The sequence below is a fragment of the Hibiscus syriacus genome, unplaced genomic scaffold, assembly GCF_006381635.1.
Source record: "Hibiscus syriacus cultivar Baekdansim isolate YM2019G1 unplaced genomic scaffold, ASM638163v2 tig00111795_pilon, whole genome shotgun sequence".
NCBI lineage: Eukaryota > Viridiplantae > Streptophyta > Magnoliopsida > Malvales > Malvaceae > Hibiscus > Hibiscus syriacus.
This window is the reverse complement of record NW_024063181.1, coordinates 38,945-51,122: the sequence shown is the minus strand read 5'-3', so window position 1 is coordinate 51,122 and position 12,178 is coordinate 38,945. Positions and strand designations below refer to the sequence as shown.

At 38.5% G+C, this 12,178-nt stretch overlaps 1 protein-coding gene, 1 long non-coding RNA gene and 1 pseudogene across 2 annotated transcripts; 2 read left to right on the top strand and 1 right to left on the bottom strand.

Moving 5' to 3' along the window:
* Positions 1-1,716: 1,716 nt before the first annotated feature.
* On the top strand, positions 1,717-2,870 carry LOC120170884 (inorganic pyrophosphatase TTM2-like). Its single transcript, XM_039178723.1, has 4 exons — positions 1,717-1,867; positions 1,958-2,081; positions 2,177-2,437; positions 2,721-2,870. Exons 1-4 carry the CDS (start codon positions 1,818-1,820, stop codon positions 2,868-2,870), a joined length of 585 nt encoding a protein of 194 aa, XP_039034654.1. The 5' UTR covers positions 1,717-1,817.
* Positions 2,871-3,009: 139 nt separating this feature from the next.
* On the top strand, positions 3,010-4,671 carry LOC120170879 (annotated as a pseudogene).
* A 309-nt stretch (positions 4,672-4,980) lies between these two features.
* Positions 4,981-5,536, bottom strand: LOC120170883. The gene is made up of 4 exons (XR_005520826.1): positions 5,503-5,536; positions 5,341-5,393; positions 5,104-5,176; positions 4,981-5,004 (listed from the first exon to the last, which is right to left on the bottom strand). It is a non-coding gene; the product is annotated as an uncharacterized LOC120170883 (long non-coding RNA).
* Positions 5,537-12,178: the final 6,642 nt, after the last annotated feature.

Genomic DNA, 12,178 nt, shown 5'->3' with positions numbered 1-12,178 from the left:
TCTGCTTTGGACCCTCGGATTGATTTGGATATGTGATTTGCGTTCATTATTATTTTTCTCACGTCGCCTGACTCTGATTTATGGTTTGCCGGTAGTCTTTCAGTAGCTTCGTCCCATTTTGTGATTCGTTTGCCGATGCAATCAGATTTGTTCGTATCTGTCTTTTGTCCGAGCTTTTTGGTTAGGTTTTTTAACCTTTTCCACGTTTGGTCATTGTGTGAAGTAGGTGACTAGTTATTATATGAAAATGTCCTAATTATATGTTTAGTTTATAATTATTCTTGTAAACCTTCATCATAGTTCTGGAATTTCATGTTTTTAATAAAATTAGCCGCTTCTATAAAAAAATATAATCCTAATAAAATAATAGTTTAATCCCTATTTAACTTATAAATATGTATGTTTAATCAATAATCCCTATTTAAAACATTAATACTTTCACAAGAATACAAATTTTAATTTCATCAATAATTCCTATTTAACTTATAAATATATATGTTTTATATTATTAAACCTCCTAAAAAATTATATTAAATTTGATTATGTGTAATCCTTTGAACTTAAATTTTTAGTTAGAACTTTGAATATTAAAACATCACATATTAGTATTTAATGGAATTTCATTAAGTTTAGATTTTTGGAATTAGAAATAAAGAGATTAAATTTTATGTTACATTGAAGTGATATTTTGTGATAATTTAATAAATTTATAAAAGTTTAGTGACTAAAAGGATCATTTGAATATATTTTAATGGCCTTTGACGAAAGTTAGCCTAAAATTTTAAAGTCGAAAGAGAATAAGGACTGGAGAAAAAATTAAACCATAAATAAAGTAAAATTAAAAGATTAGAAACAGAGAAGACGAGGACATTGTTGCAACTCTGTGTGCATGTGATCCACAGTTCACGCACTTTGTCGTGTTCATTTTTTTCCTGATTGTTTCCCGAGAAAAACTTTGGATCAAAGATCGATAATCAAAAATGGGTTCGATTCAGTTTATCAAATCAATGGACTGGGAGCAAGAAGCATACCCTGCTTAAGGAGATTTCATTGTCCTTCCTCTCTTTGCTCTGTTCTTCCCCCCTGTTCGTTTCTTTCTCGATAGACTCATCTTTGAGGTACTTGGTTGTTGTTCCTTTTTTATCTCTCTGTCCATATTTATGATGACTTCCCTGTGACAATAAATGTTGTGTCACATCTTTAACAGTCGATCAAATTAAGAGCGTCTTATCTGAAGAACATACAGAGAAAGAGGGGCAAACTTATGATATCTACCTTCTGGTGAAGATCCCGAATCTTGTCAATCATATCTGCGGATGCGGAATAAAGATGGAAAATACAGCCTTATGTTTGAGGTTTTTCCCTCAGATTTATGCCTCTTATTTTCACAAGTTGAATCCCTTTAGATGTGAGCTCATATTCTCATTAGTGACCGACAGTTCCACCGGTCATCTTGCATTACAGCAGTTAAGTTGTTATAGGACACTGGAGGTATAACTGTAGAGACGTTGAGAAAGTATGTATGTGCTCGAAGCAGATATTAATTATGAAAAATAAAGTGTCTGGTCCAATGACCTTGTTCCATCGAATGAAGTTAGCCGAAGAAGAAAATGCTGGATTGAAGTTCTTTTTCTAATATGTTTGTTAAGACACTACCTGTTCAAGAAAGTCTGATATGATAGTTTGTGATGCTTGTTTTCAGGAATGGGTTACCGATATTGCATTTGTAATATCTCCAAGAATTACGTTTGAAGTTAGTGTGCGCCTCTTTGGTGGGCTAATATCCTTGGGTTATACAATAGCCCGAAGAAGCGGTCATGCGAGCCTCGGCAGATAGGGTTGCCTTGAGAAATAGGCATCTCAAAAGGTACAAACATTCGACACATCACTTTATGCAGCATATGAATGCTTATGACCTATATGAGTGGATCTAACTAAATAGACTTCATGTTTACAGAAACAGTGGCATGTCACGTTCGTATTCAACTCAAAGAGAGAAGAATATGTCGAACTTTGCTGGATATGATGTGAACAGCAGGAGGTTTGGTGAGCGGAATCCAGAGTCAGCTCTAGCGAATGAGGTTTTTAGCTAGGTTGTATAGCTCTGTGAATGATCTCATGCTAATTTACCGGTGAAATGCTTATTTCTCCTGCATTACTCTTCTGCATTTTGTAGGGAGTCATCGCTCAGCTTTCGGAACAGATATCCTCTCTGAATGATAGAATGGACGAGTTTACAACGCGTAACGAAGAGTTGAATTCCAAGTTAGCCGTCAAGAATCCTACGTCCAGCCAACAAAACTTGGCTTTCCAGGCTGAATCCTGCAATGTCTCTGCTCCAACCTCTCACTTCATTAATGGTTTAGGAAATGGTTCCATTATGCTCAATTCCTTATCATCCTCCCAGCTGGCTAAGGATTCACCTATTATGGAAGAGTTACTGTAACCGGTCTCATATGCCCCTTATTCGAACTTTTTATTCTGGGGGTCATAGGTTCTTGAATTATACTCGGTATGAGTTCGAGAGTCCTGGTTCTGTCTTCACGATTTTATCTTTCAAGAGGTCATCTAGATGCCGTATGACAATTGCTTATAAAACCATTTCGAGATCAGTTTTTCTCCCTCAGCAGACATCAAATGGCTAGGAGTTCATAGTGAGGATGCAAGTAGGCCTTATACCTTATTAATTCGAATGTGTCTAATGTTGTTTTGTAACGCAGATATCGAGCGTTGCACGAGGACAACGACAGATCATGCATCAGTTAGACAACCTTAGTAATTTCCTTCATGAGAGAACCGGAGAGAAATCACAGCTCGATCAAGATCCTATTGAAGTCAATATACCCTACAAAGAATTGATTTTGAATTAAATACATTTTAAATGATTATTTGTTGCTTATAAAAAAATAATTATTTGTTAATTGGGCCACCAGCCTCCTAACTCAAAAACCCAATGCGTAAATGAACTAAAAGTTCCAACCTTCAACCATCAAGAATTCAAGATCAGGGCTCTTCCTTTATTTTTGGCTGCGATGTGATCTAATGAAGAAGCCATAACTTGTCTCTGGGTTCCCCATTTTATCCTAGGGTAGTCTTCTCTTCTCGCTTTTATAATCTTGAATCTCATGTATTCACTGTTTTGTGACTATGTTCTCTCTCAATTTTGTTTGATCCCATCTCTTATGATATGTTTCTTCCTCACTGATGGGATTTATGAGAAAACCCCATTTTTTAGAACCCTAAATTACCCAGAAATCTTTCATCAAAGATTACGGATTATGCTTCTATTAGTTTATGTGGAAAGTTTCGACCTTTAATAATTGAGTGATATATAGAATTAAAATTATGCAGATGGGTGATGTTTTGGCTCCGGATTTGATTAGTGATTTGCCTCAGAGCATTGTAGAAGGTATCCTCACGCGTTTACCGATTTGAGATGCTGTTAGAACTAGCATTTTATCGAGTAGGTGGAGGTATAAATGGGCAACGCTTACTCAACTTGTATTTGATGAAAAGTGTGTGATTTCATCGAATGATCGATGTAAAGTCGAGGATAGTCTTGTTAAGTTCATCACTCGGACTCTTTTTCTGCACCAAGGGCCTATTCATAAGTTCCAGCTTACGACTTCGCACTTGCAGTGCTGCCCGGATATAGATCAATGGTTACTTTTCCTCTCGAGGAATGACATCAAGGAGTTGGTTCTTGAATTGGGAGAGGGAGAGTGGTTTAGGGTTCCTTCTTGTCTTTTTAACTGTAAAAAGCTGACCCGTCTGGTTTCCCCTGAGGCAATTGAAAGTCTTATATCTAGTTGCCCTCTTCTTGAGAGCTTAGCATTGTCGTACTTCGATAGTCTAGCGCTTACTATCCGAGCTCCGAATCTCAAGTATTTGTGTCTGGAAGGTGAATTCAAAGATATTTGTCTGGAAAATACCCCACTTTTAGTTGCAATGTCGGTTGCTGTGTATATGACCGACGACATAGCTGAACACTTTGAGCAAAGCTCAAGCTGCAACTTTAACAGGTTTCTTGGCAGTGTGCCTCGTCTTGAGAGGCTCATCGGGCATATATACTTTACGAAGGTAAAACTATGTCTGATTTCTACTTTTGGCTTGTTAACCTTGGAAGACTTCCTATTACATATGTGCATCTGAAGGTAGTTGAATTGAATCAAGTAAGTTTGAAGATATGAAGGAGGTACTCGTCGTTCTTCACTTGATTACTAACTCTCCTAATCTGAGGGAACTTCAAATTTCGGTGAGTGCTACGGTCTTGCTTTCGATTTATGTTTCTGTTTCATGTACTATCTTATTATTTCGGTTAGAGTCGAGGTCTTATTCGTTTCGCTTTAGGGTTCCTCGAACACATTAGCTGCTATAGATGCACCCGATTTGGACTTTTGGGATGATGAACTCCCTTCGGATTGCACGTTCAAACAACTCAAACTTGTGAAGATGACGGATATGTCCGGTGTGCCTCACGAGATGGAGTTCATCAAATTCCTTCTCACGAATTCACCGGCGCTCGAGACGATGAGTATCTCGCCTTGCGTATATGTCATGGACGGAAGACTGAATATGTTAATCGAGCTGTTGAGTTTTAGACGAGCCTCGGCTCAAGCAGAAATTTTATTCATTCAAGATTAATAAATTATTTGTCTGTTAATAGAGCACAAGTGAATAATAACATTACTGAGCAGATTGCTGTAGTTTATGTTCATTGCAAGTGAAATAGTATTATGCCTGCCAAATTTGTTATGAGAATATGTGATTTTCTTTGAAAATCATGACTGCAATGCATAGACACATGCACCGGCAACGAAACGTCATCGGTAAGATCAGAGTATCTCTCTGACGAGGAGAATTCATCAGCTCAGACCTGGTTGCTTTGGCTTTCTGAGAAGCTTCCCGGAAGACTGTCCGGTTGACAGATATTCCGCTCGACGATACCAAACCCGAAAACATATGTTTCCTCGGAAGACTGTTTAAGCTTCTTTCCGAGTTATCCTGTCATTTTAAGCAAGAGATAAATGGTCAGAAACACTGAATCTTTTTTGCAGAAATGGACCCGAAACTCATTGAAGTTCCATGCACAACATTCCTAACCTGAAGCAATAAATTCCCAAAGCCGTCGTAATTTCGCGAATAACAGATGTGGTGAAGTGAAAGTAGAGTGATCCTGTTTGGAAAAACGTAACAGCAAGCATATCAATGTGTCGAAGGAACATCGAAAGACATGATCTCGAGACCGGAACCGGGACCGGTTCGACGTTGAATCAGTTTAAGAATAGCATGTTCCTAGACTTTGAAACTGAAGAGGTTGGTATAAGGCAGCTGCTTTACCTGTGAATAAACAGTAACCGAGGAGAACAACGAACTCATCGACCAACGGGACTCTAGAAAAAGGATGGAGAAAAAAAAACAACATTAGCATTCATGTTCTTCGGAAAAAACAGCTAGAAACTGCGATAATTCTGGTTAGAAACCGCAATCCGACAGACATACCCGTCGTTTAATCTAGCTGTAAGAGCACTTGCAATCGCCAACGGAAGATACAAGAGTGACTGCGAACAAATATTGTACAATCGACCATTTTTCGTAACCAAATCGATCAAAATGTAGTAAAATCAAGAATGCTACATACCATGCACATGTTGGTTTTTAATCCCTTTGGTTCATCGCATAGGTGAGCCAAAATCATCCGTCCCTGTCGAAACCATTCACTTTTAAGATACCAATGACAATCTCAAAGAGTACATATGACAGAATAAACAAGCAAGCTTTTACCACAAGGAACCCGAATGCAAGTCCAGTACCCAGTATAACTAAATGCGGATTGTCGCAACCGTCCTTCGGTTGGTCCTCGAACTTGGGCTTCGACTTGAAAAATGTGGATTGGAGTCGCCACCGATCATTTATTTTAAGAATAAAACGGGTTGATCGGATACCTTATTTTTAATTGATCTGCGTCTTACCAAAGATGTGTCGGATTCGGGAGTCGGTTACAGTCAAGGAAGGGTTAGCACCCTTGAACTGCCCTTTCGATACTATGTAATTTCCAGTTGTCTTTGTTAAGAAAATCATAAGTTTAAATTGAAAGGTAAAATAACGATCCGAAACTTACCTCTGATTGATTGAAATACCCTTAAAAGATAAAAATGTTAGAAGGAAAAAAGTGAAAACGAATATAATAAAAAAAATAAAAAAACAAATAAAATAAAGCAAAATTAAAGGAATAGATAAGATATATATGCATAAAATGTTAAAAAAGTATATAGAATATATAGTAATAATAATAAAATGTATATAGTAACTATAATTATAATAAAGAAGAAAGCAAAATAAAACCTACCTTATGAAATCTAGGGGGAGACAATAAAAAAAAAAGGAGGGGGCTCAAGAAGGAAAAAAATGTGAGAGGAAAATCTTATATATTATAATAAAGTAAAAAAAAACAAAACTCACTACTATAATTAAGGCACCGAAAAAAATGATTGAGTGGAGACAAAAGAGGGCCCATATGAGATATAATTCAAAGTTAGTAATATATGTATATAATATAATATTTAATGAAACAATTAAAAAGCAATAGAAAACATATACGTATACACACAAACATTAGGAAAACAGAATAAAAATAAATAAAATGTATATAACAGGATATAAAAATAAAAATAATAAAAAAAGATTAAAATAGAAATAGAAATAGAAATAATATACATACAATAATGTTTAAACAAAACATTAAAACAAATAAAATAAAATAAAATAAGATAAACAAATAAAAAGAAATAATAAAATTATTAAAATAAAATAAAAATAATATACATATATATTTTCGTATAAAAAGAATACATAAAAAATAAATAAAATGATTAAATTAAAAGGGAAACAAAATTATGGGGTGAGTTTAAAAGGAATTCGTGTTTAAAAATCGATTTGGGGTCAAAATGAATAAATTGCAACTCGGGGGGACTAAAACCGAATTTTCTCTCTCCCAGTAAAGAAACACGCGGATCCTGGGCAAATATAGGTCGGGTTACGATCCAAACGGGTTTGCTATAAAGTCCATTTTTCTCTTTTAATTTCTCATTTCTCATTTCCAAAACATGAAACCCCCCCTCTGTTTCGAAATTCTCTCGGATGTTCTTCAAAATGAAGAACAGCCACCGTATGAGCCCAGAAATGGCCATCGGCCGCTCCCACGCCTCCTCGTCGGCCGCCGTTCATCGGTGGCGAATCATAAAAAAAATTGGTTTTTCCGAGAGCTCTTCTCGTGTAGTTTTCAAAAATCCCACTTGTTTTTTTTAAAACGTGCCTCGAGGGGTTGTAGATCTAACGAAAATGTTTCGGAAAAATAACCCCTTCGTTCATCGACGTTTTGAGTCAACAAGGAAAAGAGAAATCATGCATGCAAAATCAGAAGTTTCAATAAGGTAAAACAAAAATGATACCTTTTTTATTTCACTTCAAAATCAGTACAAGACGATTCGGTTCACTGCTATTTTTGCGTGTTTTGTTTCAGTGTTTGTGTGTACAACCGTGTGTGTAAAAAATCCCCTGTGAGTGTTCTAGTTACATGTATTTATACAAGCCTACTTTAGAGTTTTAATCCGAGTAAAACTCGGTTTGGTTGTTGAAGTCCTAAACTAACACGTTGCCTTGCTTGTTGTTGGCGGTTGGCTTCGTGTGCTTTCCTTGCGCCGGAGGAATCGGGAAGTTGGAGGCGTGGGGACTTCGGGGACAGTTGCAGCATTGACCGGCCAAAGCGGCACTGGAATGGGATGAAAAGCTAGGGTTTCAAAACCCTAGCTGATTTGGTGTGGGTCGTTGGTCTACTGGGTCGAGACTGGGCTGCTGCACTGGGCCTGGGTTGCTGTAAATTATCTTTTATTGGACCTGTACCCAAATAAATAAACAAACAATTATATGTATTATAATATGATAATATATATATATATATATAGCGTAATATGGGTGGACGAATTTGAGTGTCTTCAGCTGCCCCTCTTTGCTCATTATCGTGTAACGAAAATAGAGCAAAGATTAAAAGACACAAATTTCGTCCATATCGGATGTCCTCTGTCGTAGAGTTGATCCCGATGTTGAAACTGGTTTGTCAAATTGAACTGAAATGTGAAATAACTCCCTCGTCGTGAGGTCGAGTTGAACTGGAAGCTTTTGAGCACGAATCCTTCGTCGTGAAGTTGAAATCGAACTCAGAGTATTGGGAAGTAGCTCATGGATCGTCTTCTAGCCAAAGATACTTCGTCGTGAATCTGAAGCTCGACTTGAAGACTTTGGTATTGTGGTGTTGCAGATGACTCCTTCGTTTTGAAGTTGGGTCAATCTGTTTGTGAGGTTGGAATCGTATATGGCCCCTTCGTCGTGAAGTTGAGCCTTAGAATTGGATATCCTTCGTCGTGAAGTTGAAATCCAAGTACTGTATGTTGCGGGTGAACACAATTCCCTTCGCCGTGAAGTTGAAACCGTGGAGACCCCTTTATTGTGAAGTTTGGCTTCGAGTTAGATATCCTCCGACGTGAAGTTGAAATCTACTCTCGAGCAAATTGTGTTGTTTCGAGTCCAATATCCTTCGTTGTGAAGTTGAAATTGGCTCCGAGATTGGGAAATTGTTTGTTGACAACTAGCGGTCCCTTCGTCGTGAAGTTGAACTTACGTTGTCTGGAGTCCAATATCCTTCGCTGTGAAGTTGAAATTGGCTCTGAAATTGGGAAATTGTTTATTGACAACCAGCGGTCCCTTCGTCGTGAAGTTGAACTTGTGTTGTCTGGAGTCCAATATCCTTCGTTGTGAAGTTGAAATTGGGAAATTGTTTATTGACAACCAGCGGTCCCTTCGTCGTGAAGTTGAACTTGCGTTGTCTGGAGTCCAATATCCTTCGTTGTGAAGTTGAAATTGGCTCTGAAATTGAGAAATGTTTGTTGACAACCAGCGGTCCCTTCGTCGTGAAGTTGAACTTGCGTTGTCGGGAGTCCAATATCCTTCGTTGTGAAGTTAAAATTGGCTCTGAAATTGAGAAATGTTTGTTGACAACCAGCGGTCCCTTCGCCGTGAAGTTGAACTTGCGTTGTCTGGAGTCCAATATCCTTCGTTGTGAAGTTGAAATTGACTCTGGGTAAAACCTGCAAAGATATGCATATATGAGATGTTATGGATGTCATGCTCTTAGGTATGCCTAAAATGTATATGCAACATATGTTATTCTGGGCTCTGGTAGAGAAATCTCGATCTCTGGTGGCCTGTCATTGTTGACTCTTGATTTTGAAAGCTTGAAGTTCTGATATCTAATCTTGAATTCTTCAAATGTTTAAATCTGATGTGCACATTCTTTTTTTTTGATTTGGGAGATGCTCCTCAACCATCTCAAGCATGTGCATGAGCCTTGATCGGCTTCTGGGTGTATGTACTTTTCAATGAATCTTTGTGCAGTAATATGTGATTATCTTTCACAAAAATAAATAAATCATTAGGTTTAAATCTAATTCAAGATGCTCAAAAGGAATTAGAGGAAAGATTGTCTTTATTCATAAGGGAGGAGAAGAACAAATAATACATGGCAAACATTCTAGAAAACGAATACACGATGATGTGTAAATGAATGTCTTAGATCTCGATAATGTGGGCACTTCTGAGCTGAAAAACCGTTTGGTGACCTTGAATGCAGCCTTTGCCAAAGGATCTTTGAAAATGCGACAACGTTTGGGAGAGTGCAACATTTCTCCGATTTGTTGAGTTCGTAGAAGATTCATGTGTCGGGATGTTCCCACCGTTAATATCCAAATCGCCCTTTCCGGGTTTTCAACTTGGACCCATCCTTGGTTGCAAGAAGCCCTTTGCGAGTTTTCATCTTGAACCCACCTTATTTTCTCTTCTTTTGTTTGTTTTTCTATTTTTTCTTTTTTTTTCAATTTAGGGCGCCCTTTCGGGTTTTCACCCTAAACGCTTTCTTGTTTTTTTCAATTTAGGGCGCCCTTTCGGGTTTTCACCCTAAACGTTTTTTTTCCAACTTAGGACGCCCTTTCGGGTTTTCATCTTAAGCGAAATATTTCTTGACTGCGTCCGAGTTGATGGGATGTGGCAGTTCAGGTCCGTCTATTTCAGCCAGGACGAGGGCTCCTCCGGAGAAAGCCTTTTTCACGACATAAGGTCCTTCCCAATTTGGCGTCCATTTTCCTCGGAAATCTTTCTGGACTGGACGAATTCTTTTTAACACTAGATCCCCTTCGCGGAATATTCTCGGGTGCACCTTTTTGTCATATGCCCGAATCATTCGTTTCTGATAGATTTAACCATGATGAATGGCTTTCAGTCTTTTTTCCTCTATCAGATTAAGCTGATCATATATGGATTGTACCCACTCTGCATCGTCTAGTTTGACTTCTGTCAAGACCCGAAGAGACGGAATCTCAACTTCAATGGGTAGCACTGTTTCCATTCCATAGGCTAGTGAAAACGGAGTTGCCCCAGTCGAGGTTCGTACCGAGGTTCGATAAGAGAACAAAGCAAAAGGCAACTTCTCATGCCAATCTTTGTAAGTTTCAGTTGTTTTCTCCACTATCTTCTTAATATTCTTGTTTGCTGCTTCAACTGCTCCGTTCATCTTTGGTCTATAAGCAATGGAATTGTGATGTTTTATGTTAAACTGTTCACAAGCAGTATTCATCATCTTGTTGTTCAAGTTTGTTGCATTATCGGTGATAATCCTTTCAGGTAGACCATACCGACATATAATTTCTTTCTTCAGAAACTTGCAAATAGTGGATTGAGTGACACTGGAATATGACGCAGCCTCTACCCATTTCGTGAAATAGTCAATTGCTACGAGAATGAAATGGTGACCATTCGAAGCCTTCGGATGGATTTGCCCGATAACGTCCATGCCCCACACAGAGAAAGGCCATGGTGACGTCATTACATGAAGCAGATGGGGTGGAACATTTATCTTGTCTCCATAAATCTGACATTTATGACATCTCCTAGCATAGTTGATGCAATCGCTTTCCAGTGTGGACCAAAAATATCCGCATCTCATTATTTGTCTTGACATCATATGCCCATTTGCATGTGCTCCACAAACTCCATCATGTACTTCTTCCACTATCATTTTTGCCTCTTCAGCATCGACGCACCTTAACAGAACTTGGTTATGGCTTTTTTTGTATAAAACCTCTCCGTCAAGGACGTATCCAGCTGCCAACCTTCTAAGGGTTCTCTTCTCGATTTCGGTGGTTTTTTCTGGATAACTCCGATGCTTGATATACTGCAGAATGTCGTAGTACCAAGGCTTAGTGTCTTTCACTTCTTCAATTTGGTAACAATAAGCTGGGTACTCATACGATTGCATGTTAATTGGCATCATTTCAGACTCCCTGACAGCCTTGAATGTGGCTGCCAAGGTAGCTAAAGTGTCAGCCATTTGATTTTCTTCTCTAGGCACGTAGTGGAAGGTGACTTCGTCGAACTCTTCGAGCAGATCCAACACTAGTTTTCGGTACTCTAACAACTTTATATCCTTGGTTTCCCACTCTCCTCGGAGCTGATAGATTACTAAGGCTGAGTCTCCATACACCCGCAAAGTCTTTATATTTTGCCCCAGTGCAACCCTAATTCCCAAGACACAGGCTTCATATTCTGCCATGTTATTGGTGCAATCGAAGTTCAGTCTGCTGGTAAATGGGTAGTGATTCCCTTCTGGGGAGATTAAGATTGCCCTGATGCCATGTCCTAGTGCATTTGATGCCCCATCGAAGTGCATTCTCCAGGAACTGTCCGCTGAAAGGCTTGCTTCTTCTAAAGATATGGCCATTAAGTCTTCGTCTGGGAAATCAAATTCCAGCGACTCATAGCTCTCATCAGTTCTGCTTGCCAAAAAATCAGATATGGCACTGCCTTTTACCGCTTTTTGGCTCACATATTCGATGTCAAATTCAGACAAAAGCATCTGCCATCGGGCTAACCTTCCGGATAGAGTAGGTACACCCATCATGTATTTTAATGGATCTAACTTGGAAATCAACCAAGTAGTGTGATACAACATGTATTGTCGGAGTCTTTTTGTAGCCCAGACCAGAGCACAACAAACCTTCTCAATAGGAGGATATCGGACCTCGCCATCGGTGAATTTCTTGCTTAGATAATAGATGGCTCTTTCCTTCTT